Source organism: Dermochelys coriacea, chromosome 9, assembly GCF_009764565.3.
Source record: "Dermochelys coriacea isolate rDerCor1 chromosome 9, rDerCor1.pri.v4, whole genome shotgun sequence".
In the NCBI taxonomy this organism is placed as follows: domain Eukaryota; kingdom Metazoa; phylum Chordata; order Testudines; family Dermochelyidae; genus Dermochelys; species Dermochelys coriacea.
Genome location: NC_050076.1, coordinates 56099360 through 56121972, shown reverse-complemented (window position 1 = coordinate 56121972; position 22613 = coordinate 56099360). Strand labels below are relative to the sequence as shown.

Here is a 22613-nt window from a genome sequence, read left to right as displayed (position 1 = left end):
TCTCCCCACTACCCCATCCATTGTTGGCTGCTCCCATCCATTCTGACATCTAAAATGTGATTTCAAACTTTTGAGGACCAGGGCAATGCATTTGTTCTGTACAGCACCTAGCATGTTTTTGGGTCCTCTGTAAATGACAGATCACCAGCCTGGTTAAAGGAGAGCTGACCAAATAAGAGAAATTGATCTCACATATTGGCATGAGTCTGGGTGGTGACTTGGAGGATCTCTTCTTTGGCTCTTTTACTTTCTATTTCCCTACACCCTGGATATAAAGTGACCAGAGAGAAGAGAAAATAGTTGCAAAAAATTTTGTGGTACCAGTATATTAAGGAGCAGCTGAGTCTATAAAACCAGCCCACTAGTTCTGGTCACTCTGTGTTCTAAACTTTATCTTAACAGCTGACTGTGCAATGCCCTAGCCTGGGAGGGGAAGTGGCAGCTTTCTTTGAAGTTCTGCCATAGGATGTGCTTTTAAAGCCTTTTGGCTTTTAGCCTCTGAATACCGATAACACGAACAAACAGTCTAATTACCCTCTGTCTTTTTTGGCTTATTTTTGTATTCAGCAGCTGTGGAGAGTCCTCACCTTGTTTTCATGGCAAGGTGCCTTAGCAGGTGTAGGATTTGGGTGAAGATTATGGGGAAAATAGTCCATAAAACACCTTTATCTGAAATATATAAATAGGTTTCTGGTAGCTTGGGCTGGAGATCTGTTCACAGACCCATGCCTGAGGGCTGGTATGATCCCATGTCTCATTCACCAGTCTGAATTGGATATTTACTTGAAACTCACCCGTCTTCCGTAAGTGCCTGGCTTTATTTTTCTTAAAGGTCAGGTGGTAGGGTTTGCCTCTTAAATCTGTATTTATCCCTCAGCATCATTGTCTGGCAGATGAGTCTCTGTTGTTATAACACCCACCTTGCATACCTAGAGCGCTCCAAGTTCTCCCTCTCTCACCTCCCATTGTATTGCACTGTGACTAGACAGCTGGTCTAATCCTTACATTCTGTTCTGATTGTTTTGCTTGGCTACAGGAGGAACAGGCCCCACATCTGATACCGGCTGGGGCTGCATGTTGAGGTGTGGTCAGATGATCTTCGCACAGGCATTGGTCTGCCGGCACTTAGGCAGAGGTAAATCAATGCATCTTTAAGGGAGGTATCCAGAGCCAGTCCAAATGATGGTGCACTTGTTAGGGCAACAAAGAGAAACGGCACAACTTGAAATTGCTGTGGGCTCCATGTAAAGTTTCCCTAGCTCTTCTCACCGGAAGAGCTAGATGATGAAGCAGCCCCAATGGAAACATCCTAGTGAGTTTCACTAGCATCTCTTCCTTCCAAATCAACATTAATAAATCTGTATGGACAATTGACAAGGGCTGTGCTAGCCAGTAAAAAGTGTTCTTGTAAATTCCTCTGCACCAGTGGAGCAGCTTGCTTTCCCCTTGTACCAGTGGGTGTTTGGAGACAAGATCATGTCATTCGGGGGGGGGGAGGGGAGGGGCGGGGACACCCTAGCATTTGGATTTATTGCTATGGCAGCCTGCAGATATTCTGCTGACTGTTAGACTGGTTTTGTTTGCGGAGCTTTTTTAAATTACTGCAAAACCTCTTCCCCATCCCCCAAGATGAGCAGAATGCCATTTCATGTTTGAGACCCCTGAAAGTGCTAGCCAAGAGAGCTCCAAACTTCCCAGATTTGTATGCCTGAAACTTTGACGCTGGTTAAAATTGCTGTACAGTAGGCAACTGTTACTTTTATTTTTAACCTTCTGCTGAGATGCCTTCCAGCCTCTCCCTGACTCCCACCTTTCTAGAAGTGACACCCGTAGCCAGCTGACACTTTGTGATACATGGTCTCTTCTATGGCTGCTGCTGCTAAAGTTCTGTGGATTGGCAGGAGACACCTTTTGGCACTGGCATCCTGTTCTTCCCAAACCAACTGCCCCACTTCTGCAATGACTTTCTGGGCACTAGAAATTCCAATGTTCTTTCATGCTTGTGGGATTTTTGGGGTGCATGATATTCCCTCTCCTTGGGAGCCAATGCATCCTTACAGAGAAGGGTCAATGCATGTCCTGGAATTGATTTTTTTACCATGTCTTTAATTCCCGCCTCTGAAAAAACCCTTTTACTTGTGTTAAATGTGGTCCTTTTTTGGGATCTTCACAGGTCCCTAGTAAGACTTCTGACTCATAGCCTAAAGGAAGTCCTACTAAGTAGTAACATGCGGAGAAGTATACTAGTAAGTAACCTATCTTTTTTTTTTTCCCCCCCCTCTCCCCCCCTGCATCTCTTAGATTGGAGGTGGGTGAAAGGGAAGAGGCAGACGGATAATTACTTCAACGTACTTAATGCTTTCATTGACAAAAAAGACAGCTACTACTCCATCCACCAGATAGGTAAGAGGCAGTTGTAGATAGGCGCGTCCTGCCCTGGGCTTCCCTGAATGTTACAGAACAGCAACAGATTCTTCAGGTTTATTTTAGTAGCACAGCAACTTCAGAAGTAACCTACTTGTGAGAGATTGATGTAATAATAATTTGCTAAGAACTGTGGTAAAGTGTGTCCAGATCAGCTTCTATGTATTTGTGCTGCTGTGTATGAATGAAATATATACAGCACTGCTTCCTATGTGATGTTGCTAAAACTAAGGCTATTGATTTAAGGGTTGAAGGATTTGTGACATGAAAACCCTTTCAGCCTAATGCCAGTATCCTTGTCTCCCTTGTACTTGCCGTCTCAAGACGGGGGAGAATATGATGACTGTCATGCCCACAGCAGCTACACAGGAATCTTGCAAGCAAGAAGATTGCATCAGGTGGGGAAATGAGTAGGAGGCGCTCATGAACTCCACAAGAATCCTGTCCAGGGGCAAGTGTTCTAAGGATGAAGGAGAAGGAAAAGCAAAGCAAAAATGGCAATGGGCCTGTTTTTGAGAGGAGCTAAGTACCTGCACTCTAGTTAGACAGTGGGAACGGTGGGTGCTCAGCACCTCTGAAAAATCAGGCATTGTTGTTTTAAATAGAATTGCTTCTAAATAGCATTTCCTCTGAGGCATCTGAAGTTCTTAGCCTTTTTAGGAACTCCCTTTGTCTCGTTCCTGAGTTCTGAACCCATCTTGCTTCTCTCAGTCATACTCTGCGACTCCTTTTTGGAGCCTATTAACATGGCTTCTTAATTGACTGGGAGGACCATTGTTAGTCACATGAGGTGCTATGATCTCTTCACACCCCTGGCAAGATGGCATGATCCGACTCCAAAGCATGTCTAAGGGCTTGTCTGCACTTGCAATGCTGCAGTGGTAATACTGCAGTGTAGACGCTACCTATGCTGACAGGAGGGGTTCTCCTGTCAGTGTACGGTAATCCACTTCCCCGAGAGGCAGGAGCTAGGTTGATGGAAGAATTCTTCTGTTGACGCAGTGCTGTCTACGCTGGGGTCAGGTCAGTTTAACTACATCGCTTAGGGGTGTGAATTTTTCACACCCCTGATAGACATGGCTGGGTTCACCTAACCTTTTAGTATAGCCCAGACCCAAGCTGTAGCTCTTCACATAAAATCCTTTTTTGTAACCGATCATGATTAACAACATCAAACTCCAGCAGTAGGACACGAGGGGCTGTGAGAAGGAGCAAAGGGTGGAGGCTGCTGACTAATTTGGTTGTCTACTTGGTGCAGCCCAGATGGGAGTTGGAGAGGGCAAATCGATAGGCCAGTGGTACGGACCAAACACAGTTGCACAAGTGCTCAAGTAAGTGCTGGGCTTTACCTTTTGTTCCTTCTGTGCAATGCAATGGGGTAGTTTTTTACTTTTCAGTGTGCAGTATAAAAGCAATCGTGCTGAATAGTGTGGTGTCCCAACCAAATAGTCTCCCGCCTCCCTGTGAAATCAATCCCAGTGGGGCAAAAACTTGAGAGAGGAAATGGACTTTACCCCTTGCTCCCAGGCTTGGTGGACCAAAAAGACAAGTCAATTCCAATGGAGGACAGTCCTCCAAGAATCTATCTCTAGGCCTGGCAAGATATTGGGCTTGCTGCTGGAATCTCTGCTTGTATTGTACAGGACTAGGTGATGCGTTCTCTTCTGGCTTTAACACCTCTGAATCTGTGTTCACATGAGGACTGCCTTTGCAGATCTTGACTGCAGTGGCGTTCCCTAAGAGTCAAGGACAGAGGCAGTCTCGCCATTTGAGTGACTAATGCAGTGGCAGAATAAAGTGTAAACCTAATTTCTTTCTCCTTCTCCCTCCCTCCCACTGTAGTGGTGAGCCCAGGGAGAGAGCTGTGTAAGAGTACCCTGTTATCTGCAGGAATTAGACATGATAATACTGCACTGTTGTTTAATCACCAGTGTAGGTTAGTGGCATTTTCTCTCCCTACAGCATTTCCCTCACTGCTTTGATTGGATAAGCTATGAATTCTTGCAGTGAACTCTACTGAGAGGAGATAGGACTGGCACAAACTGTGAAAGCCAGTATCTTCTCTAGTTCAGTATCTCGTTTAATGAAAATTATACAGGAAATAGTGGAAGTTCTTCTCTGCTAGAACCCTGCCTTTGCTTAGTGCCTTGTAGTTAGTCCTCTATTTACTTCTCTCTCTTTCCTGTAGAAAACTTGCCACTTTTGATACATGGAGCTCATTGGCAGTGCACGTAGCCATGGACAACACTGTAGTGATGGAAGAAATCAGTAAGTATAACAGATGCAGTCAAAGTTGTGTGCTCTGGCTGCAGGATGTATGGAAGGAACCAGGAGAGCAATTGCAGTATAACACAACTAAACTTACAGTAAAGACCCTGTCCAAAATCTTAGCCAGGTGGGTTAGAAACAAAGGGTATGCCTACACAGTGCAAAAAAACCCACGGCTAGCCTGTGCCAGCCAGCTCGGGTGTACAGGTCTTGGGCTGCCGGACTGATACATTGCTGTGTAGACTTCTGGGCTTGGACTGGAGCCCGGGCTCTAGGACCCTGCAGGGTGGGAGGGTCCCGAACTTGGGCCAAGCCTGGAAGTCTACACAGCAAAGAGACAGCTCTACAGTTCAAGCCCTGCAAGACCAGGCCAGCTGTGGGTTTTTCTTTGCTTTGAAGGTATATCCAAAATGGGAACTACTGCTTTTAGAAGCAAAAAGTAAAGCCAAATAAGCAATGTTATTGCCCTTATTGTAAAGCCTGGATTGACCTGGCATGTGAATTCTGGTTCTGGAGAGAAAAATAGCTAGCCCCGAGACAAAGTTTAGGAGCTACTTGAAGGCTGGTGTTGGCAAATTCGTTTGGTGACCACCAGGGCTTGCCTTACCATGAGACGAACTGAGGCAGCTGCCTCAGGCGCCAAACTGTGCGGGGAGCGCCACTAGGACCCAGAGTATAGAAAATTGTATCTGCTGCTAGTGCATATGTATTATCTCTGCTTTAGATGCACAGAGATGGTGGAGTGCTGTGCTGGACGAAGGAGGGCACAAGAGACACAACAGGCAGGAGAAAAGATGAGGGGGAATAACAGAAAGCAGCAGGAGCTGCATGGAGAGAAAGGAGTAGCCACCTCTTATATACGTCTCTAGCACCCCCTAGGAGCCTGGACTGATTAACACCAGCTTCTCAGGGAGCTTCTTATTTCCTGCTGCTTCCCTGAACCCACTTGAGGAGAAAAGGCAGTCAACTGAAGTAGTAGGAGCCAGTTAGGCCCTTAAGATGCTGATATCTTCCCTCGCTCAGGTCCTGCTACCAGCCTGCTTATTTGTCCCCTTCAGTTGAGTGTTGAGAGCCATTATAGCTGGCACAGAACAGCAGACATGAGTGAAAGAAGAAAACCCTTCTCTGGGGCAGCATTTAGAAAAAGAAAGAAAGCAAAGGAAGCTTTTCTATCTAAGCAGGAAGGAGCTCTCCTGAGATACGTAGACACATGTTCACAGTGAGCATTCTGGCCCCAGTGAGGATGTGAGCGGTGAGGAGATGCCTGATCTTCCAGTTACTCAGAGTGCAGGTGACCTGGCAGCTACTGCAGCATCCATATCTCCATCTCAAATGGATGTAACAATGCACATTCCTGAAGAAAAGTGTAGATCAGAGTGCGGCGGAGGCGCAAGAAACAGCTGCTGCTGAGTTTAGTTCCTTAAGTCTAGATGATCCAGGACTGTGGACCCACTTGAGCAGTAGCCTGAGGGACTTCCTTGTACTGCATGGGCCACAGCAAGTGAAAAACTTCATGTTCCCCAAAGACAATGAAAATAGACGTTTCCATCCAACACATTACTGGCGTGAAATCCCCAATGGTGACAAAATGGAGAGGCCATGGCTTAGGTACTCAAAACCCCAGAATGCTGCGTACTGTTTTTGTTGCAAACTCTTCCAATCTAATGTTCCAGCCACATTGGGTTCTACAGGAACAAAGGATGGAAAAATCTGGCTAGAAATTTGGCATGCCATGAGAAGGCAGCAAACCAACAGAGCATTCCATAGGTGGAAAGAGCTTGAGATGAGACTAAGGTTAAAGGCCACCATAGATGATCAGCATCAAGAGAAGATTGCATCAGAGTCTCTTTACTGGCAAAATGTTCTGAAAAGGCTCCCTGCCATTGTGAGAGTGCTTGCTACCCAAAACCTAGCACTATGTGGCACTTCGGGTCAGCTGTATGTGCCAAACAATGGAAACTTCCTTAAAATTGTGGAGCTGATGGCTAAGTGTGATGCTGTACTCCAGGAGCATCTAAGACGAGTCACCACCCAAGAAATGTACACGCACTACTACCTTGGAAAAACTATTCTAACTGAGATCATACAGTTACTGGCAACAAAAGTCAAACAAGACTGTGGCAGATCTGAAGTCATCAAGATATTCCTCTGTTGTTCTGGACTGCACACCTGACATCAGCCGTATGGAACAAATGACTTTAATGGTGCGTTCTGTAACAACAACAGAACCTAGTGAAAATGTCCCTGCAATGGTGACTGTCAGAGAGCATTTTCTTTAATTTATTGACACTGATGATACTACAGGATCTGATATGGCAAATGTGCTTCTTAAAAAGCTGGAAGATATGGGAATTGCGATAGCTGACATGAGAGATCAGGATTAGGATAATGGTGCCAACATGAGAGGAAAGAACAGAGAAGTGCAGACACAGATCCGAGAGTTAAACCCTCGAGCTTTTTTTGTCCCATGCAGTTCTCATTCATTGAACTTGGTGGTCAGTGATGCGGCATCAGCTTCTAGTGAGGCTGCTGAATTTTTTAATGTAATTCAAAGCATTTCTCTGCATCAACTCATCAATGACAAATTTTGAAGCAACATCTGGGAACATCCTCTCTGACACTGAAACCACTGAGTGCCACACGATGGGAAAGTCGAGTGGAGGCTTTAAAGCCTATCACACCAAGTTGGGAGGATAGATGATGCCATAGTTGCCATTATGGAGGATAATGCTATGACAGGAACTGTTTGTGGGAGAACAGTGTCAGAGGGAAATGGAATCACCAGAAACATACATAATTTCAAACTTCTGTGTGGCTTAGTGTTGTGGCATGACATACTGTTTGAAATAAATGATGTAAGCAAGAGACTCCAAGGTGTTGACCTTGATATATCTGGAGCAATGGAACAACTGGACAAAGCAAAGTCATGCCTACATCTTACCGGTCAGATGAGGGATTTCAAAACATTCTGAAGAGTGCACAGAAGTTGGCAGAGGAACTTCACACTGAAGCTATTTTCCCACCCATTCAAGAATACAAGAGTCACCGAAGAAGACATTTTGATTACGAGGCACTGGATAATCCCGTAAGAGTCCCCAAATGACAATTCAAAGTTGAATTCTTTAACCAGGTGCTAGATTGTGCAATACAGTCAGTTTAAGAACATTTCGTGTGTGTGTATGTGTATATAATGTGTATATTTGGGATGTTGTATGATATTCCAAAACTTCTCACTATACCTGAAGAAGACCTACACCAGCAATGCAGTACACTAGAGACAGTGTTGACACATGATGACATGTGCGATATTGATGCGAGTTATTTAGATGATGAACTGGAAGCCCTTTGAAGATACATTTCAGCAGGATCCACTCCAAAGGCTGTTCTGGAATATATGTGCACAAATAAGATGACCACCCTCTTTCCAAATGCTTTTGTTGCTCTGCACAGACTTCTAACTTCTTGTAACAGTTGCCAGTGGAGGACGCAGCTTCTCCAAGCTGCAGTTAATAAAAACACATCCTGTGCTCCACAATGACACAGGAGAGTCTGGTTGGCCTTACAACCATCTCAATAGAGCATGAGCTAGCCCAGACTGTAGACCTTCAGCAGGAAGCAGTTCAAATCTTTGCAACCAAGAAGGCACGGAAAGCACAACTTTGATTATTCAAACAGATAAAAATGCCAGTGTTTACTATGCAGACAAGCAAAGTTACATTTGCTGTTCAGGCGTTTGAAAGTTGAGTGTTAAATTTTTTGAACAAGGCATTTTAAGTTTAGTTCCCCTTTATTGGGGTAGGTAGCAGAGCAGTACCATGAGAGGAGTAGAACAGGAAAAAGGCAGAATTGAGACCTTTCAAAGTTTTGGCCCAAGCGAGGGGGAATGGGGGCGTCATTTGAACTCCCCCACCTCAGGTGCCAAAAAGTTGTGGGCCGGCCCTGGTGACCTCGTTGTATGTAAATGGTTGTCTCTGTGTTTCTCTTGGAATTAAGAGCTGCAGTGTCTCTACCAAACAGGAAGAAAACAAGAACAAATTTGTTGAGGGGGAGGAAAAAAATAAGCAAAATTGCATTGAAAATCCCTTGCCAGGGAGGGAGCAGGGAAAGAGTGAAGGAAATACTGGCTAATAGGAGAGATCTTGTAGAGAGAAATGATTAGCTGTTCGTTTCTGGGATGGTAGAAAGAACTGGATGGCTTAATACTGGTAATCAACATTGTTTAATTTGACAGTTCAAAGTCCTGGCACCTTTGGGCTTGCTGCATCAGTTATGAATGTAAAAAAAATTGCTTGAGTCCTGGCACCTCTTTCATTACAAATTAAGCACTGGTAATCAGCCTTGGAAACTTTCATCTTTAGATCACTGGTTCAGATCAGCTGTAGGTCAGTAGTGGCTAAAATTGATCAGCCTGTCAGGGCATTTTGGCCCTAGAGTGCAAGTGTTTATATTACAAAAAACACCTCTGTCCTTCAACAGTCTCTGCAGAAACGCCAAGGATTTGAGGCCCTGACTCAGCAAAGTACTGAAGCACCTGTTTAACTTTAAGCATGTGAGTAGACACATGGAAGTTATGTGCCTTAAGTGGCTTGCTATGCCAGGGCCTGAATGGGCAGAGAGTCTGAACTAACCTTTCCTCTCTAGAGGTAACGTGTTCAGGCTAGGATTGAGGGACATTGTTAGGAAGGTATGGGGAAGCTGTAACTGTTGCTGCCTGTTTGGGCTTCATTCTGCAGGGCTGTCAGGCTGATGCTTTATAGAGGCAATATATTCCCTAATTTGTAAAATGCTTTTGAAATGATAATTAAATGCTATTCCCAGTCACTTCAATATGAAAACAGTTAAATAAATCTGTTGATCTGCACTTATTCATATGAGTATTATTAAATAACAAATTGTTCTATCGATACCGAACACCTAAAAGACATGCTAACAGTGACACAATTCAGAAGTTAATGGTGTTTTCCACAAATGTAGAAATTAGCAGTTAACATTTGTACTGTACAGCTATTCTTTCCAAAGTGAATAGAAAATGTCTTCTGTTAGAATAGTGTAAAGCATTCATCCATTTTCCTTTCTGAATTAGTCCATTGTATCAAAAAGACCAGGGTGGTGGTGAGCTGTAAAGAGACATTAAGAAACCAGGAGAGTGAAACTAGTGAGAGAATTGACAGATGTCATGGCAGCCAAGTCATATTATTGGAACAGGCTCTGAGTAAATCACTTAAACCTAAAGCACTGATAGGAAGTTTCAGTTTAAAGGAGGCTGGGACATAAGGAGCACATGAGATCAAAGATAAAGAATTTCAGATCTATAAATGGGATGAAAGTACAGAATGGTTGGAAATAGCTACATCTAGGTAGTGATTTGTAATGCAACAGAGCAAATAGCTGCAATAAGACACGGTTTTCAGACTGCTGGCAGGAAAGTCTTGGAAGGAAAACTAAATAATGCTTCTGAGGGTATGGAATAAATCCAAAAAGTTTTACAGGATGGTCAGATCAGTCCACTAACCCAGCAATGGCAAGTAGAAAAAATAAATGGACTCAGATAGGAGAAGTACCTTAGAGAAGGGTCTGCAAATAGCCCAAACAAAAAGGTGTACTGCCCAGTCATTCATATCCCTAGTATGACGCAAACAAGTGCCTCCAAATGCTTCTGTTCCATCTAGTGTATTTGTGCATTGTGAATGCCATGTCCTTATAGTGCCTTCTCTTGGTCCAGTTGGGGTATAGGGTCTGGCAAACAAGTGCCCTGCTTGAACTGAAGATGCCTGGAAGTACTTACACATGCTGCGCCATACATGGCTGTAGCTTCTTGTTTGGGCCACCTTTTCTGTTTGTTTTGCATTTGTTAATCTGCATCACTTTATCTTTTTAAAAAAAAAAAACACAGTTTTCTATTGTTTGGTAGACTTGGCAAGTGAGGCAGTAAGGCCTAGAGAAGTGTAAGTGGGGGTAGGGGTCAGAAACTCCCAGGTAATGGGAAAATCTGTTTGTCACTGAATTGCTGGGTGGCCTTCAGCAACCTGGTTAAACTTTCTGCCTCAGTTTCCCCATCTGTAAAATGGGGATACTCAGTGCTCAACTCACAGGTGTGCTGTGAGTATCAGCATTTGTACAGTACTCTAAATGGACAGCTGTTTGTGCTAAGTGTCACAGTTAAAACGTGAAGTCACCTTGACATGTAAAGTGCCTCCCAATTATAATAATGTTTTCCCTCCTCCACTCCCCTTAGGGCTCTTAAAGTAGCTTCTGAATGATCCCTGACTTCACAGCATGGTGTTTATAGTATCACTCACATTACCCTCCTAGGCAGACTCCACTTGTCAATATCCTCACTGGTATGGTGCAAGCTGGGAGGTCTCATGGAGTGGAAAATTTGGGATTGCTTGGAAGCTATTTTGTGGAACCAGACAACCCAAAAAAGGTATTAGAACTGAAAGCTTTCTTGAAATAACCCCTATTATAGACAACTCTGCTGCTTGTAAAGACACTGTCATGGTGTGTCATAGCTGATGCAGTTGTGTTTTGTTTTAAGGGACCTTGGTGAACTGAGGTTCCAGAATTTTTGAACACTCCCAACACTTTTGGATACCCCTAGAATTGCCTCTTGGACTCCTTTCATCTGACCTGCCTGAGCTTGGCAAGAATACTTGCCAGAAATCCTGTCTTCTTTGTCTTTGAAGACTAAGTACCCCGATGGGTCCCTGTAAGATTTAGTGTGGCTATTTAGTGCTCCGTTTGTATCTTATTACAGATGAAGACCTCCTGTGTTCAGCCCCAGTGTCCTGACCAAATTACAACTCAAGCACTTACATTCTTTCTACCTAAATTCTCCCTGTGATTTAAATTGCATAGTTGTTCTGCCTCTCCTCACAAGTGTACTGTTTAATCTTGCTGGCACAGGGCAGTTGCTGGTTCCTGCATTGCTGCCCTAAAGATGGCTGCTTTTTAATGGTGCCCCAAGTGATCCCTGTGGGTATATCTACACAGCAATAAAACACCCACAACTGGCCTGTGTCAGCTGACTTGGGCTCAGACTGTGGGACTCTAAAATTGTAATGTAGATGTTGGGGCTCTGGAACCCTCCCCGCTCGTGCAGTCCCAGAGTCCTGGCTCCAGCCTGTGTCTGAATATCTGCACTACAATTGTATAGCCCTGCACCCCAAGCCCAAGTCAGCTAACAAAAGCCAGCCATGGGTGTTTTGTTGATGTGTAGACATACCTTGAGTGTTAAGTGCTTTGATGTAAAAGGCTTGATGTACAGTATTTCTAAAATAAGTTTACCAGAGGGTTCTGGAGCGAATATATAATTCAAGCAAAGCGCTTGCTCTTTAAACCAGCTGCTTATTAAAGTGTCATGTAGCTCTGAGAAATTAGATGGCAGTTTCTGTTGAGCACTGAGGCGGTGGGAGCGGGGGAGCTAAGGGGGGGGGGGAAGTACTCATCAAGGACTAGAAGCTGTTTGATGCTTTTCCTGAAACCATTTCTGCTTGTGTGTGTGTGTGTGTGTGCTCCCTTTCTGTAGGAAGGTTATGCAAGTCCAGTTTCTTGTGTGCTGGGGCTGCAGCATTCCCTGCTGCAGAGTCAGACCTGCTCTATAATGGGTACCCGGATGGAGCAGAGGTTACAGATAGGTTGTCGCTATGGAAACCATTGGTGCTGCTGATACCTCTTCGCCTTGGGCTCACGGATATCAATGAAGCTTATATTGAAACACTAAAGGTAGGGGAATTAGTGCTGTTTGATATAGCCATGGATGAGTAGACTTCCCAGTGTTTTACTGCTGAGAGCCAAGGAATAAGTCTTGATTAGGTCAGGTGTAAAACTGGTTCTGGGGCAAAATGTTCGTAAGTGCCCAAGTTCCAGTTGCAAGAGGGACATTGGTGTTTAGGTGCTTAAGTCTCCTTGACAATCAATGTGACTTAAGAGCCAAAATGGTTGTCACTCTTGAAAAAGAGATTTAGGTGCTTCTGAGAATTTTACCCATGGCCTAATCTCAGTCCCTACCTGTGTCTGTACCCAACCCAAGCCACCAGAGCATTCAGCATGACTGCCAGTCTCTGCTCGGCAGCAACCTGAGCTTTAAGTGCTGTGTGCTGCAAGTCCACATCTGGTGATGGTGTCAGAGCTGTGTGTGCTGCAAATCAAATTTAGGTGAGCAGAACTCTGGGGTTCCAGACCAGCCCTTGGAGCAGCTGAGGCTGGCAGAGATCAGATTCTGAGGGGCACACGTTGACTTTGTGAAGAAGGTTGCACAGTATCTTGCTCTAACGGTGGTGTCAGTCCCTCAGCTGTGTGAGTATGGGCACTCTGAATTTAGAGTGGATACTTGGCCTGAATTCACTGAATTGTGCTTGGATTCAGCAACATGGATGCTAAATTCTCTCATCCATTTCCCAAGAACATTCAGAACAATGTAATTCCCTTGGGAGTGCTATTGCAGATCCATTGACAAATGACTTAGGGTAAAATCCTGACCCTATTGAAATCAATGGGAGTTTTGTCATTGACTTAGTGGAGCGAGGGTTTTGCTCAGTTGCTTGTGGAATTTGTGACTATAGTGCAGATTGCACCATGCAATGTCTGGAGTCCCGTCTCTTCTCCTTCCTCCTCCTGCCCCTTTTTCTTGGTCTACTTCTTACCCAGGGCTCTAAGGCTTCTCTGAGTCTCTTTCCCTTGAAGTTTACCGGTTGCAGCATCCTTCCCTCTTGGCAGAGACCTTCTACCATAAACCGATGCTTCTGCTGCTGGACTTGCTCATGGTTCAGAAGCCCAGCATGTGCCAGTATCACAGTGATTGCCTTTGAGTTTGATTTCTGATCACTTGCTCTAGTTGCTGCTGTCTGCCAGCTGCTCATGTTCAGTCTTGCTTTCCAGCACTGTTTCATGATGCCTCACTCCCTGGGAGTGATTGGAGGGAAACCCAACAGCGCTCATTACTTCATCGGCTATGTAGGTGAGTGACTAACCAGCCTAGCTTTGTGCCATGTTAGGGAAGTGTCCAGTTTGACTTGAGATGTCTGCTCACAGATAGGGGAGTGACTGCAGAATGGTGTTCCCCCTTTACTTTAGAACAGCTAGAGGATGCTGTGAGATAAGCCTCCTTGTGAGCGAGGATCCAGGGGTGACTGCAGCCGTGGGTATAGGCTCTCTTGCACAAACCCTAAAGTGCTATTCCTTGTGGAACATTCCTTATGTAGAATTAAATTGTAGTAGATGGATCAGTCTGTCTGACCTTGTCCTAGATCCAGAGCTGACTTCCCTTCATGGGTTTGTGTAACTTGTTTACCCTCTCCTCCCCCTTTTTGTTTGTGAGCACCTATCTGTTTTCCTCTTTAGCAGATTATGAAAGGACAAAGGCTGTGTTAGTGACCTTTATGCACGCACTCACTCACGCACAAGGTGCTCATCTGGTGTGACATGCCCTGTTAATTTCTCCTCTATTTGTCCAGGTGAGGAGCTAATTTACTTGGACCCCCACACTACACAGCCTGCAGTGGAACCCAGTGACAATGGCTGTATCCCTGATGAGAGCTTCCACTGCCAGCACCCGCCCTGCCGAATGAGCATTGCTGAACTCGACCCATCCATCGCAGTGGTGTGTACCTGTGACTTATTTCTGTCCCAGCTGTTGAGAGCTTGACCCTGTCTTTGCAGTTGTGCCACTGTTAGCAGCTGGAACAGTCTTTTTCAGCCTTCCCTTCTTTTCTGGCTGTTTCCTCTCCCTACAAGTCTGCTAATGCAGATGCTATTTACTTGCCAGTCCTATTGGCAAACCCTTCGATACCCTGACAAGTTAAAACTTTGATCAAAAATAACTCTCCTGCATGAAAAAATTCAGTACCGGGGAAAACTCCCTTACACTGCTACATCTACACAGTGACTAATTGCTAAAGGTCTGTCATGCAGTGTGGCAAGTGCTGTAGGCAACTCTGAAATAAAGTGAATGCATCGATAAGGCCATTGTGGAGAAACTAAATGAATTCTTTGCATCGGTCTTCACTGTTGAGGATGTGAGGGAGATTGCCAAACCTGAGCCATTCTTTTTGGGTGACAGATCTGAGGAACTGTCCCAGATTGAAGTGTCATTAGAGGAGGTTTTGGAACAAATTGATAAACTAAGCAGTAATAAATCTCCAGGACTGGATGGTATCCACCCAAGAGTTTTGAAGGAATTCCAATGTGAAATTGCAGGACTACTAATTGTCATCTGTAACCTATCATTTAAATCAGCTTCTGTACCAGCTGACTGGAGGATAGCTAATGTGACACAATTTTTAAAAAGGGCTCCAGAGGTGACCCCAGCAACTACAGGCCAGTAAGCCTCACTACTCAGCCTCACTACTGAGTAAGCCTCAGTACCAGGCAAATTGGTTGAAACTGTAGTAAAGAACAGAATTGTCAGACACATAGATTAATATAATTTGTTGGGGAATAGTCAACGTGGTTTTTGTAAAGGGAAATCATGCCTCATCAATCTACTAGAATTCTTTGAGGGGGCTCAATAAGCATGCAGACAAAGGAAATCCAGTGGATATAGTGTATTTAGATTTTCAGAAAGCCTTTGACAAGGTTCGTCACCAAAGGCTATTAAGCAAAATAAGCAGTCATGGGATAAAGAGGGAAGGTTCTCTCATGGATTGGCAACTGGTTAAAAGATAGGAAACAAAGGTTAGGAATAAATGGTCAGTTTCAGAATGGAAAGGTGCCCCCCAGGGATCTGAACTGGGACCAGTCCTATTTAACATATTCATAAACAATCTGGAAAAATGGGTAAACAGTGAGGTAGCAAAATTTTCAGATGATACAACACTACTCAAGATAGTTAAGGCCCAGGCAGACAGCGAAGAACTACAAAAGGATCTCACAAAATTGGGTGACTGGGCAACAAAATGGCAGATGAAATTTAATGTTGATAAATGCAAAGTAATGGCACATTGGAAAACATAATCCTAACTATACATATATAATGATGGGGTCTAAATTAGCTGTTACCACTTGAAAGAGATCTTGGAGTCATTGTGGATAGTTCTCTGAAATCATCCACTCAATGTGCAGTGGCAGTCAAAAAAGCAAATAGAATGTTGGGAGGTTTCAGAGTAGCTTACAGACAGCCCCCCAATCTGAAGCAAATACTCACCAGCAACCACACAACAGAACCACTAACCCAGGAACCTATCCTTGCAACAAAGCCCGTTGCCAACTCTGTCCACATATCTATTCAGGGGACACCATCATAGGGCCTAATCACATCAGCCACACTATCAGAGACTTGTTCACCTGCGCATCTACCAATGTGATATATGCCGCCATGTGTCAGCAATGCCCCTCTGCCATGTACATTGGTCAAACTGGACAGTCTCTACGTAAAAGAATGAATGGACACAAATCAGACGTCAAGAATTATAACATTCAAAAACCAATTGGAGAACACTTCAATCTCTCTGGTCACTCGATTACAGACCTAAGAGTGGCTATCCTTCAACAAAAAAGCTTCAAAAACAGACTCCAACGAGAGAATGCTGAATTGGAATTAATTTGCAAACTGGATACAATTAACTTAGGCTTGAATAGAGACTGGGAATGGATGAGTCATTACACAAAGTGAAACTATTTCCCCATGGTATTTCTCCCCCCCCCCACCCCCCACCGTTCCTCAGATATTCTTGTTAACTGCTGGAAATAGCTTACCTTGCTCGTCACCATGAAAGGTTTTCCTCCTTTCCGCCCCCTGCTGCTGGTGATGGCTTATCTTAAGCGATCACTCTCCTTACAGTGTGTATGATAAAACCCATTGTTTCATGTTCTCTGTGTGTGTATATCAATCTCCCCTCTGTATTTTCCACCAAATGCATCCGATGAAGTGAGCTGTAGCTCACGAAAGCTTATGCTCTAATAAATTTGTTAGTCTCTAAGGTGCCACAAGTACTCCTTTTCTTTTTGAGAATGTTGGGAATCCTCAAGAAAGGGATAGATAATAAGACAGAAAATATATTGCCTCTCTATAAATCCATGGTACGCCCACACCTTGAATACTGTGTGCAGATGTGGTCGCCCCATCTCAAAAAAGATATATTGGGATTGGAAAAGATTCAGAAAAGGGCAACAAAAATCATTAGGGGTACAGAACAGCTTCCGTATGAGGAGAGAGTGATAAGACTGGGACTTTTCAGCTTGGACAAGAGGAGACTAAGGCGGGATATGATAGAGGTCTATAAAATCATGAGTGGTATAGAGAAAGTAAATAAGGAAGTGGTGTTTACTCCTCATAATACAAAAACAAGGGGCCACCAAATGAAATTAATAGGTAGCTGGTTTAAAACAAACACAAAGTATTTTTTCACCCAACGCACTGTCAACCTCCGGAACTCCTTGCCAGAGGGTGTTGTGAAGGTCAGTACTATTAACGGGGTTCAAAAGGGAGCTTCATGATAGATTCATGGTCCATCAATGGCTATTAGCCAGAATGGGCAGGAATGGTGTCCCTAGCCTCTGATTTCCAGAAGCTGGGATTCAGTGACGGGGCATGGATCACTTGATGATAACCTACCTGTCCATTCCTTTTGGGGCACCTGCCATTGGTCACTGTCAGAGGACTGGATACTGGGCTTGATTGACCTTTGGTCTGACTCAGTATGGCCGTTCTTATGGAGATCATAACAGTCCCAGAATTCACTCCAGCCCAAGGGTATAGTGAGGGATATCTAGAGAGAAGTTGCCTCTTCTGTACCCCTGACTTTATCTTCATGCAATTGTACTTACAGTTGCCTTTCTGACAGAAGCCCAATAACTCCTAGGTTCTGCCATCTCTGAATTGCAGTCTGGATTTGCATCCTGCCTTGTGGTGAAGTAGATGACCCACGCATAGGCGCCGACTTCATGGGTGTTCCTCTCATCAGCTCCTGTGCCTCCAGCCTGCCGGCAGCCCTGCTGATCAGCACCTCCCCCTCCCTCCCAGCACCTTCTGCCGCTGCAGATCAGCTGTTCTATGGCATGCAGGAAGCGCTGGGAGGGAGAGGAGCAAGGGTGGAGCATGCTCAGAGGAGGGAAGAGGCAGGGTAGAGCGGGGATGGGAAGAGGTTGGGGGGGGCCTGTGGGAAGAGGTGGAGTGGGGGCAGAACCATTGGAAAGTCGGCACCTCTGGACCCAAGTACAGTTGTGACACTCTGTTTTCAGGTTTGAAATGTCTGCACTGTGTGTCCAATTGGGCTGGCTCTGTCCCCATATCACTTCCTTCATAGAAGATTAGGGTTGGAAGAGACCTCAGGAGATCATCTAGTCCAACCCCAACTAAATCATCCCAGCCAGGGCTTTGTCAAGCTGGGCCTTAAAAACCTCTAAGAATGGAGATTCCACCACCTCCCTAGGTAACCCATTCCAGTGTTTCACCACCCTCCTAGTGAAATAGTTTTTCCTAATATCCAACCTAGACCTTCCCCACTGCAACTTGAGACCATTGCTCCTTGTTCTGTCATCTGCCACCACTGAGAACAGCCTAGCTTCATTCTCTTTGGAACACCCCTTTCAGGTAGTTGAAGGCTGCTATCAAATCCCCCCTCTTCTCTTCTGCAGACTAAATAAGCCCTGTTCCCTCAGCCTCTCCTTGCAAGTCATGTGCCCCACTTGAGACCATAGTCAATGTTTCTAGCATTGGAAGAGACTGGCCTGAGTAAGTCAATGAGAAGTAGCCAGTTTTGCTACATCTGAATTGCAGTTTAAAGTCAGGTAGCTTGAACTACAAAAAACATTCTCAAATTTTTGGCTCTGTCACTACATGAAAAGCAGAAACATTTTTATTGGCATAGCTGACGTTCAGAATGTATATTTCATATAATTGCTTGGCATTACTCTGAAGCTTTAATAGACGCTATCCACAAATTGTTTTGTTGTTGTTATAAGCTAATAAAGATTTTCTTTTTAGGGCTTTTTCTGCAACACAGAGGAAGACTTTAATGACTGGTGCCAGGAAATCAAAAAGGTTTGTGTTCAGCCATGTCACTGGTAAAGGGCATTGTCTACATTATTTTCCAACTTCTGCAAATGCATCCAGCACACTCTACAGGGTGACCACCTTTTAAAGAGTACATAACTAGTTTAATAATTAAAACCAAAAATAATTCAGTCCCCCACATTTAACTAGCAAATGCCTGAGGTAATCTTCTATGCCTTGCCTTGAAGGCCAGCAGATTGGTACCGTCTGACCAGTGTGGGGGGACTAGCTCAATTATGATCTCGAAGCACCCTTACAATCATTAATGTGTGAAGCTCTGCAAGGCTGAAAATAAGAGTTATCACTTTACAAAAAGTTATAATCACTTTTAGAAAAATTAGGCAGGTCTGTGACTGAGATTCGTGACTTGCCCAGGGCATCACAGGAAGTCTGCCAGAGACTGGGAAAGATCCCTGGTCTCCTCAGTCAGTCCCCACAGCAGCAGTTTATCGAAGTAGCAATTAGAAAAGGAATTGAAGTGCACCACAACCTTCTGAAACTGCATAAGAAATCTGAGACGAGCAAAACCGAATTACCCAGCTTGGAAATGTCGAGGACAATGAGGCTAACACCCTGCTAAAACAGGGCACTGTGGCATGTCTGTGGAACACAAGGAACACCCTTGGTTTATTCCTTGGATGTATGTGTGGAAGGGGGGTAGATGGGAGTCTCAGGTCTGTACAGTAACCATGCCCCATCCTTGCCTAATTAGAGATCTGGTGGCTTTAACAGTCCCAGGTGGTAGAGATACAGTTAAGCTGTGGTTTAGTTAGTTTTGGGCTTAGAAGCTGAACCCTCAGAACTAATAACTCATTTAGCTTGAACAAATATAACAACTCCCTGATGATGTCTTCAGTATTTCCCAAGGCAAGCCCCACTATTTGCTCTGGACGCTGTGAGGCCCTAGTTCCTCCTCTTGGTGCTTGTGTGTATTCTGCTTTCAGTCTCCACACCAGAAATCTCTACACATCAATTCCCTTTAAAATAAGTACTCTGCTGTACTGTTCTTCCAGGACCTTTCCTTACCAGGATTATAGATCCTCTTTGCCATCCCTTGCTGTCAAGTGATAGAAACCAGCTAGCTGAATGCTCCCTTCCAGAAAAGGCAGGGGTTTAAAGGTAGAGAAGAGGAACATATTAGTCAGATTTTCTGTCAGATTCTTCACGTTTCTTCCAGCTCCTGAGTGAAGAGGCTGTCACTACTACCTTTGATTGGTGATGTGTTTGTACTAACAGGCTGGCTTCTGTGTTCACTCCACAGCTGTCCCTGCTAAGAGGAGTTCTGCCGATGTTTGAACTGGTAGAACATCAGCCTTCACACTTCTCCAGCCCTGATGTTCTGAATCTCACACCAGGTAAGGCCCAGCCATCTGGCTGTTTTTGGTAGAAAACCACTGGGGTGGGCTTATCTCTTTGGCTTCCTTGAAAGCTTGCATGGTTCTTCCTGTTGGAACTGCATGGTGACTTTTGGCTCTTTGCTTCCCTGAAGTCTACAGAATGATTTGGCACTTTAGAAATAAACGGCCTTGGAAAGAATGACTTCTTTCAGTTTCCAATGTTGCTGATTTCTTCCCCTTTGTGCTAACAGGGCTGGGGTGGGTAATTGGCACATGCACAGGAGGAACAACTACCATGCAGTTCCCATGCCACCAGTCCCTGTTTGCGTTTAATAATAGGCATGGACATTGCAGAAGCATTTAACTTCTTTGAGTGATGTCCCTCTGGGTGCTCCGCTGTAGGCGTGCGTGCGTGTGCCCCTGCATTGCTGATCAAAGAATTTCAATAACAGTTCGTCCCGCCTGCACATGCGTGGCTCCCTGCCTGCCTTGTAGCTAGTCAGCATGCATGGGCATTTCTTCCTCAGTTCCTTCTCAACGACCCTAGGCTAGAGACCAACTTAGAGGTGTCTGTTCACAAATTAACTCCTGATAGTTTTGCAAATTTCTTTATTTCTTGAAGCCCCTTTCTTTTAATATTTGTTTTAGTTGGCCATGCCAAAAAAAGAAAATGGGGGGGGGGGAAACTATGCCTCCCGCCAACCCTGGGGCGGAAACCCTCCTGGACAAGGGTATACCTGGCTCCCCAGGCTTCAAAAAGAGTCTTGGCTGTAAAGACTCCGTCCCGGTAATGGACGGACACTTGCAGCATGTTTGCTGCCTTGGGGAAAAGCACAATCCACAAAAGTGTGGCTGGTGCCAGCAGCTAATACCCAAGTCCAGAAAGGACAGAGTTGAGACTAAAACTCCTGCTCGTAGAATCAGTCCTTCAATCTGAAGTCTCGGAGTGAAGCATCACCGCAACCTTCTATGTCGAAGGCAGGTGATCTTAAGGAATTTACGCACTCATGAAAGACTGGTAAGAAGAGGTCTGTGAGCCCACATAGCAAGTCCAGATCAAGCTGGAAACGTTCTCTGGCTCTATCTGTATCTTAGGTACCGATGGCGTTGAAGCCATCAGTACCCAGGGCACACACAGTACTGACCCAACGGGCATGGGCAGAGAGATACCAGTACCATGAGGGCAAGACAAACATAGTCGATCTGCCCCGGTGAAGGCTATGTCAAGGAGAGCATCGGAATTGATGCTGGTGTGCGTGGCACAAAAGGACCATATAGCCAGGTCTACATCTCCAACTCCTCTGGTGCAGGCTTCTTGGCACTGGCAGCCTTCAGCACTGATATCGTCCGTACTGGTACTACAGGTGCGTGCTGGACCTCTCTCTGAATCCAAGTGTGACGGGTTTGGTCATAGGGATCCCCTTGGGACTGTCACCTGGTGTGCTGAGATTACCTCTGAGCCCATTTTCCCTGCCAGCTTGGGACTCCAGAACCCTGCCTTGTTGAGTCAGACACACTAGCCTGCTGCAACACAGACCCAGGTCTGGTCCACACCTCCAAAGCTTTTTCCACCAAATGCATCCGATGAAGTGAGCTGTAGCTCCACGAAAGCTTATGCTCAAATTAATTTGTTAGTCTCTAAGGTGCCACAAGTACTCCTTTTCTTTTTACCCCCAAAGCTGCAGACTTTAACTAAAAACTGCTCAGCAGGTTACTTGCCTCCAGCACCCAGACTCCCAGCTCCCATGGGATCCAAACCCCAAATAAATCTTTTACTTTTGTATAAAGATTATACAAGGTAAACTCGTAAATTGTCCACCCTCTGTAACACTGATAGAGAGATGCACAGCTGTTTGCTCCCCAGGTATTAATCACTTACTCATTAGTAAACAAAAGTGATTTTTATTAAGTATAAAAAATAGGATTTAAGTGGTTTCAAGTAATAACAGATAGAACAAAGTAAGTCACAAAGTAAAATAAGACACACAAGTCTAAGCCTAATACCTTAAGAAACTGAATACAGGTAATATCTTGCCCTCAGAGATGTTTCAATAAGCTTTTCACAGACTAGACTCCTTCCTAGTCTGGGCCCAATCCTTTCCCCGGTACAGTTCTTGTTAGTTCCAGCAGATCTCTTAGGTGGAAAACAGGGGCTTTATAATAACTACCCTCCTTTGTTCTGCTCCACTCCCTTTTATAGCTTTAGCACAAGGCAGGAGTCTTTTTTTCTCTCTGGGTCCCCACCCCTCCTTCTAAATGGAAAAGTACCAGATTTAAGATGGATTTCATTATCAGGTGACATGGTCACATGTCCCTGTGAGACCTCATTCTTAATTACCCACAGACTGGCCCACATGTACACAGGAAGGCTTGCAGGTAAATCATTTACAACCAATTATCCTAATCAATGGGAGCCATCAAGATTATAAACCACAATTAATGGCCCACACTTTGCATAGTTACAATAGAACCTCAGAGTTATACTTCATATTTCTAGCTTCAGATACAAGAATGATACATGCATACAAATAGGATGAACGCACTCAATTGATTATAAGATTTATAGTGATGCCTTACAAGAGACCTTTTAC

The 22613-nt window shown here is 44.7% G+C and overlaps 2 protein-coding genes across 3 annotated transcripts in view; one reads left to right on the top strand and one right to left on the bottom strand.

Annotated features, from left to right (window-relative positions):
* The window catches only part of ATG4B (autophagy related 4B cysteine peptidase), a 44864-nt gene that overhangs the window by 15655 nt on the left and 6596 nt on the right, over positions 1-22613 (top strand). For both annotated transcript variants that reach the window (XM_043492422.1, XM_043492423.1), the window contains 9 exons: positions 1037-1135; positions 2302-2403; positions 3683-3755; positions 4613-4692; positions 12221-12417; positions 13573-13651; positions 14148-14293; positions 18617-18673; positions 19947-20040. In XM_043492422.1, the coding sequence (XP_043348357.1) occupies positions 1037-1135; positions 2302-2403; positions 3683-3755; positions 4613-4692; positions 12221-12417; positions 13573-13651; positions 14148-14293; positions 18617-18673; positions 19947-20040 (927 nt within the window). The remainder of the gene's footprint in view (positions 1-1036; positions 1136-2301; positions 2404-3682; positions 3756-4612; positions 4693-12220; positions 12418-13572; positions 13652-14147; positions 14294-18616; positions 18674-19946; positions 20041-22613) is intronic.
* Positions 631-22613, bottom strand: part of DTYMK (deoxythymidylate kinase) — a 50745-nt gene continuing 28762 nt past the window's right edge. The window contains exons 5-6 of the transcript XR_006274273.1: positions 22058-22274; positions 631-4160 (exon numbers count right to left, since the gene is read on the bottom strand). The gene's annotated coding sequence lies outside the window, so the exon portion shown is untranslated. The remainder of the gene's footprint in view (positions 4161-22057; positions 22275-22613) is intronic.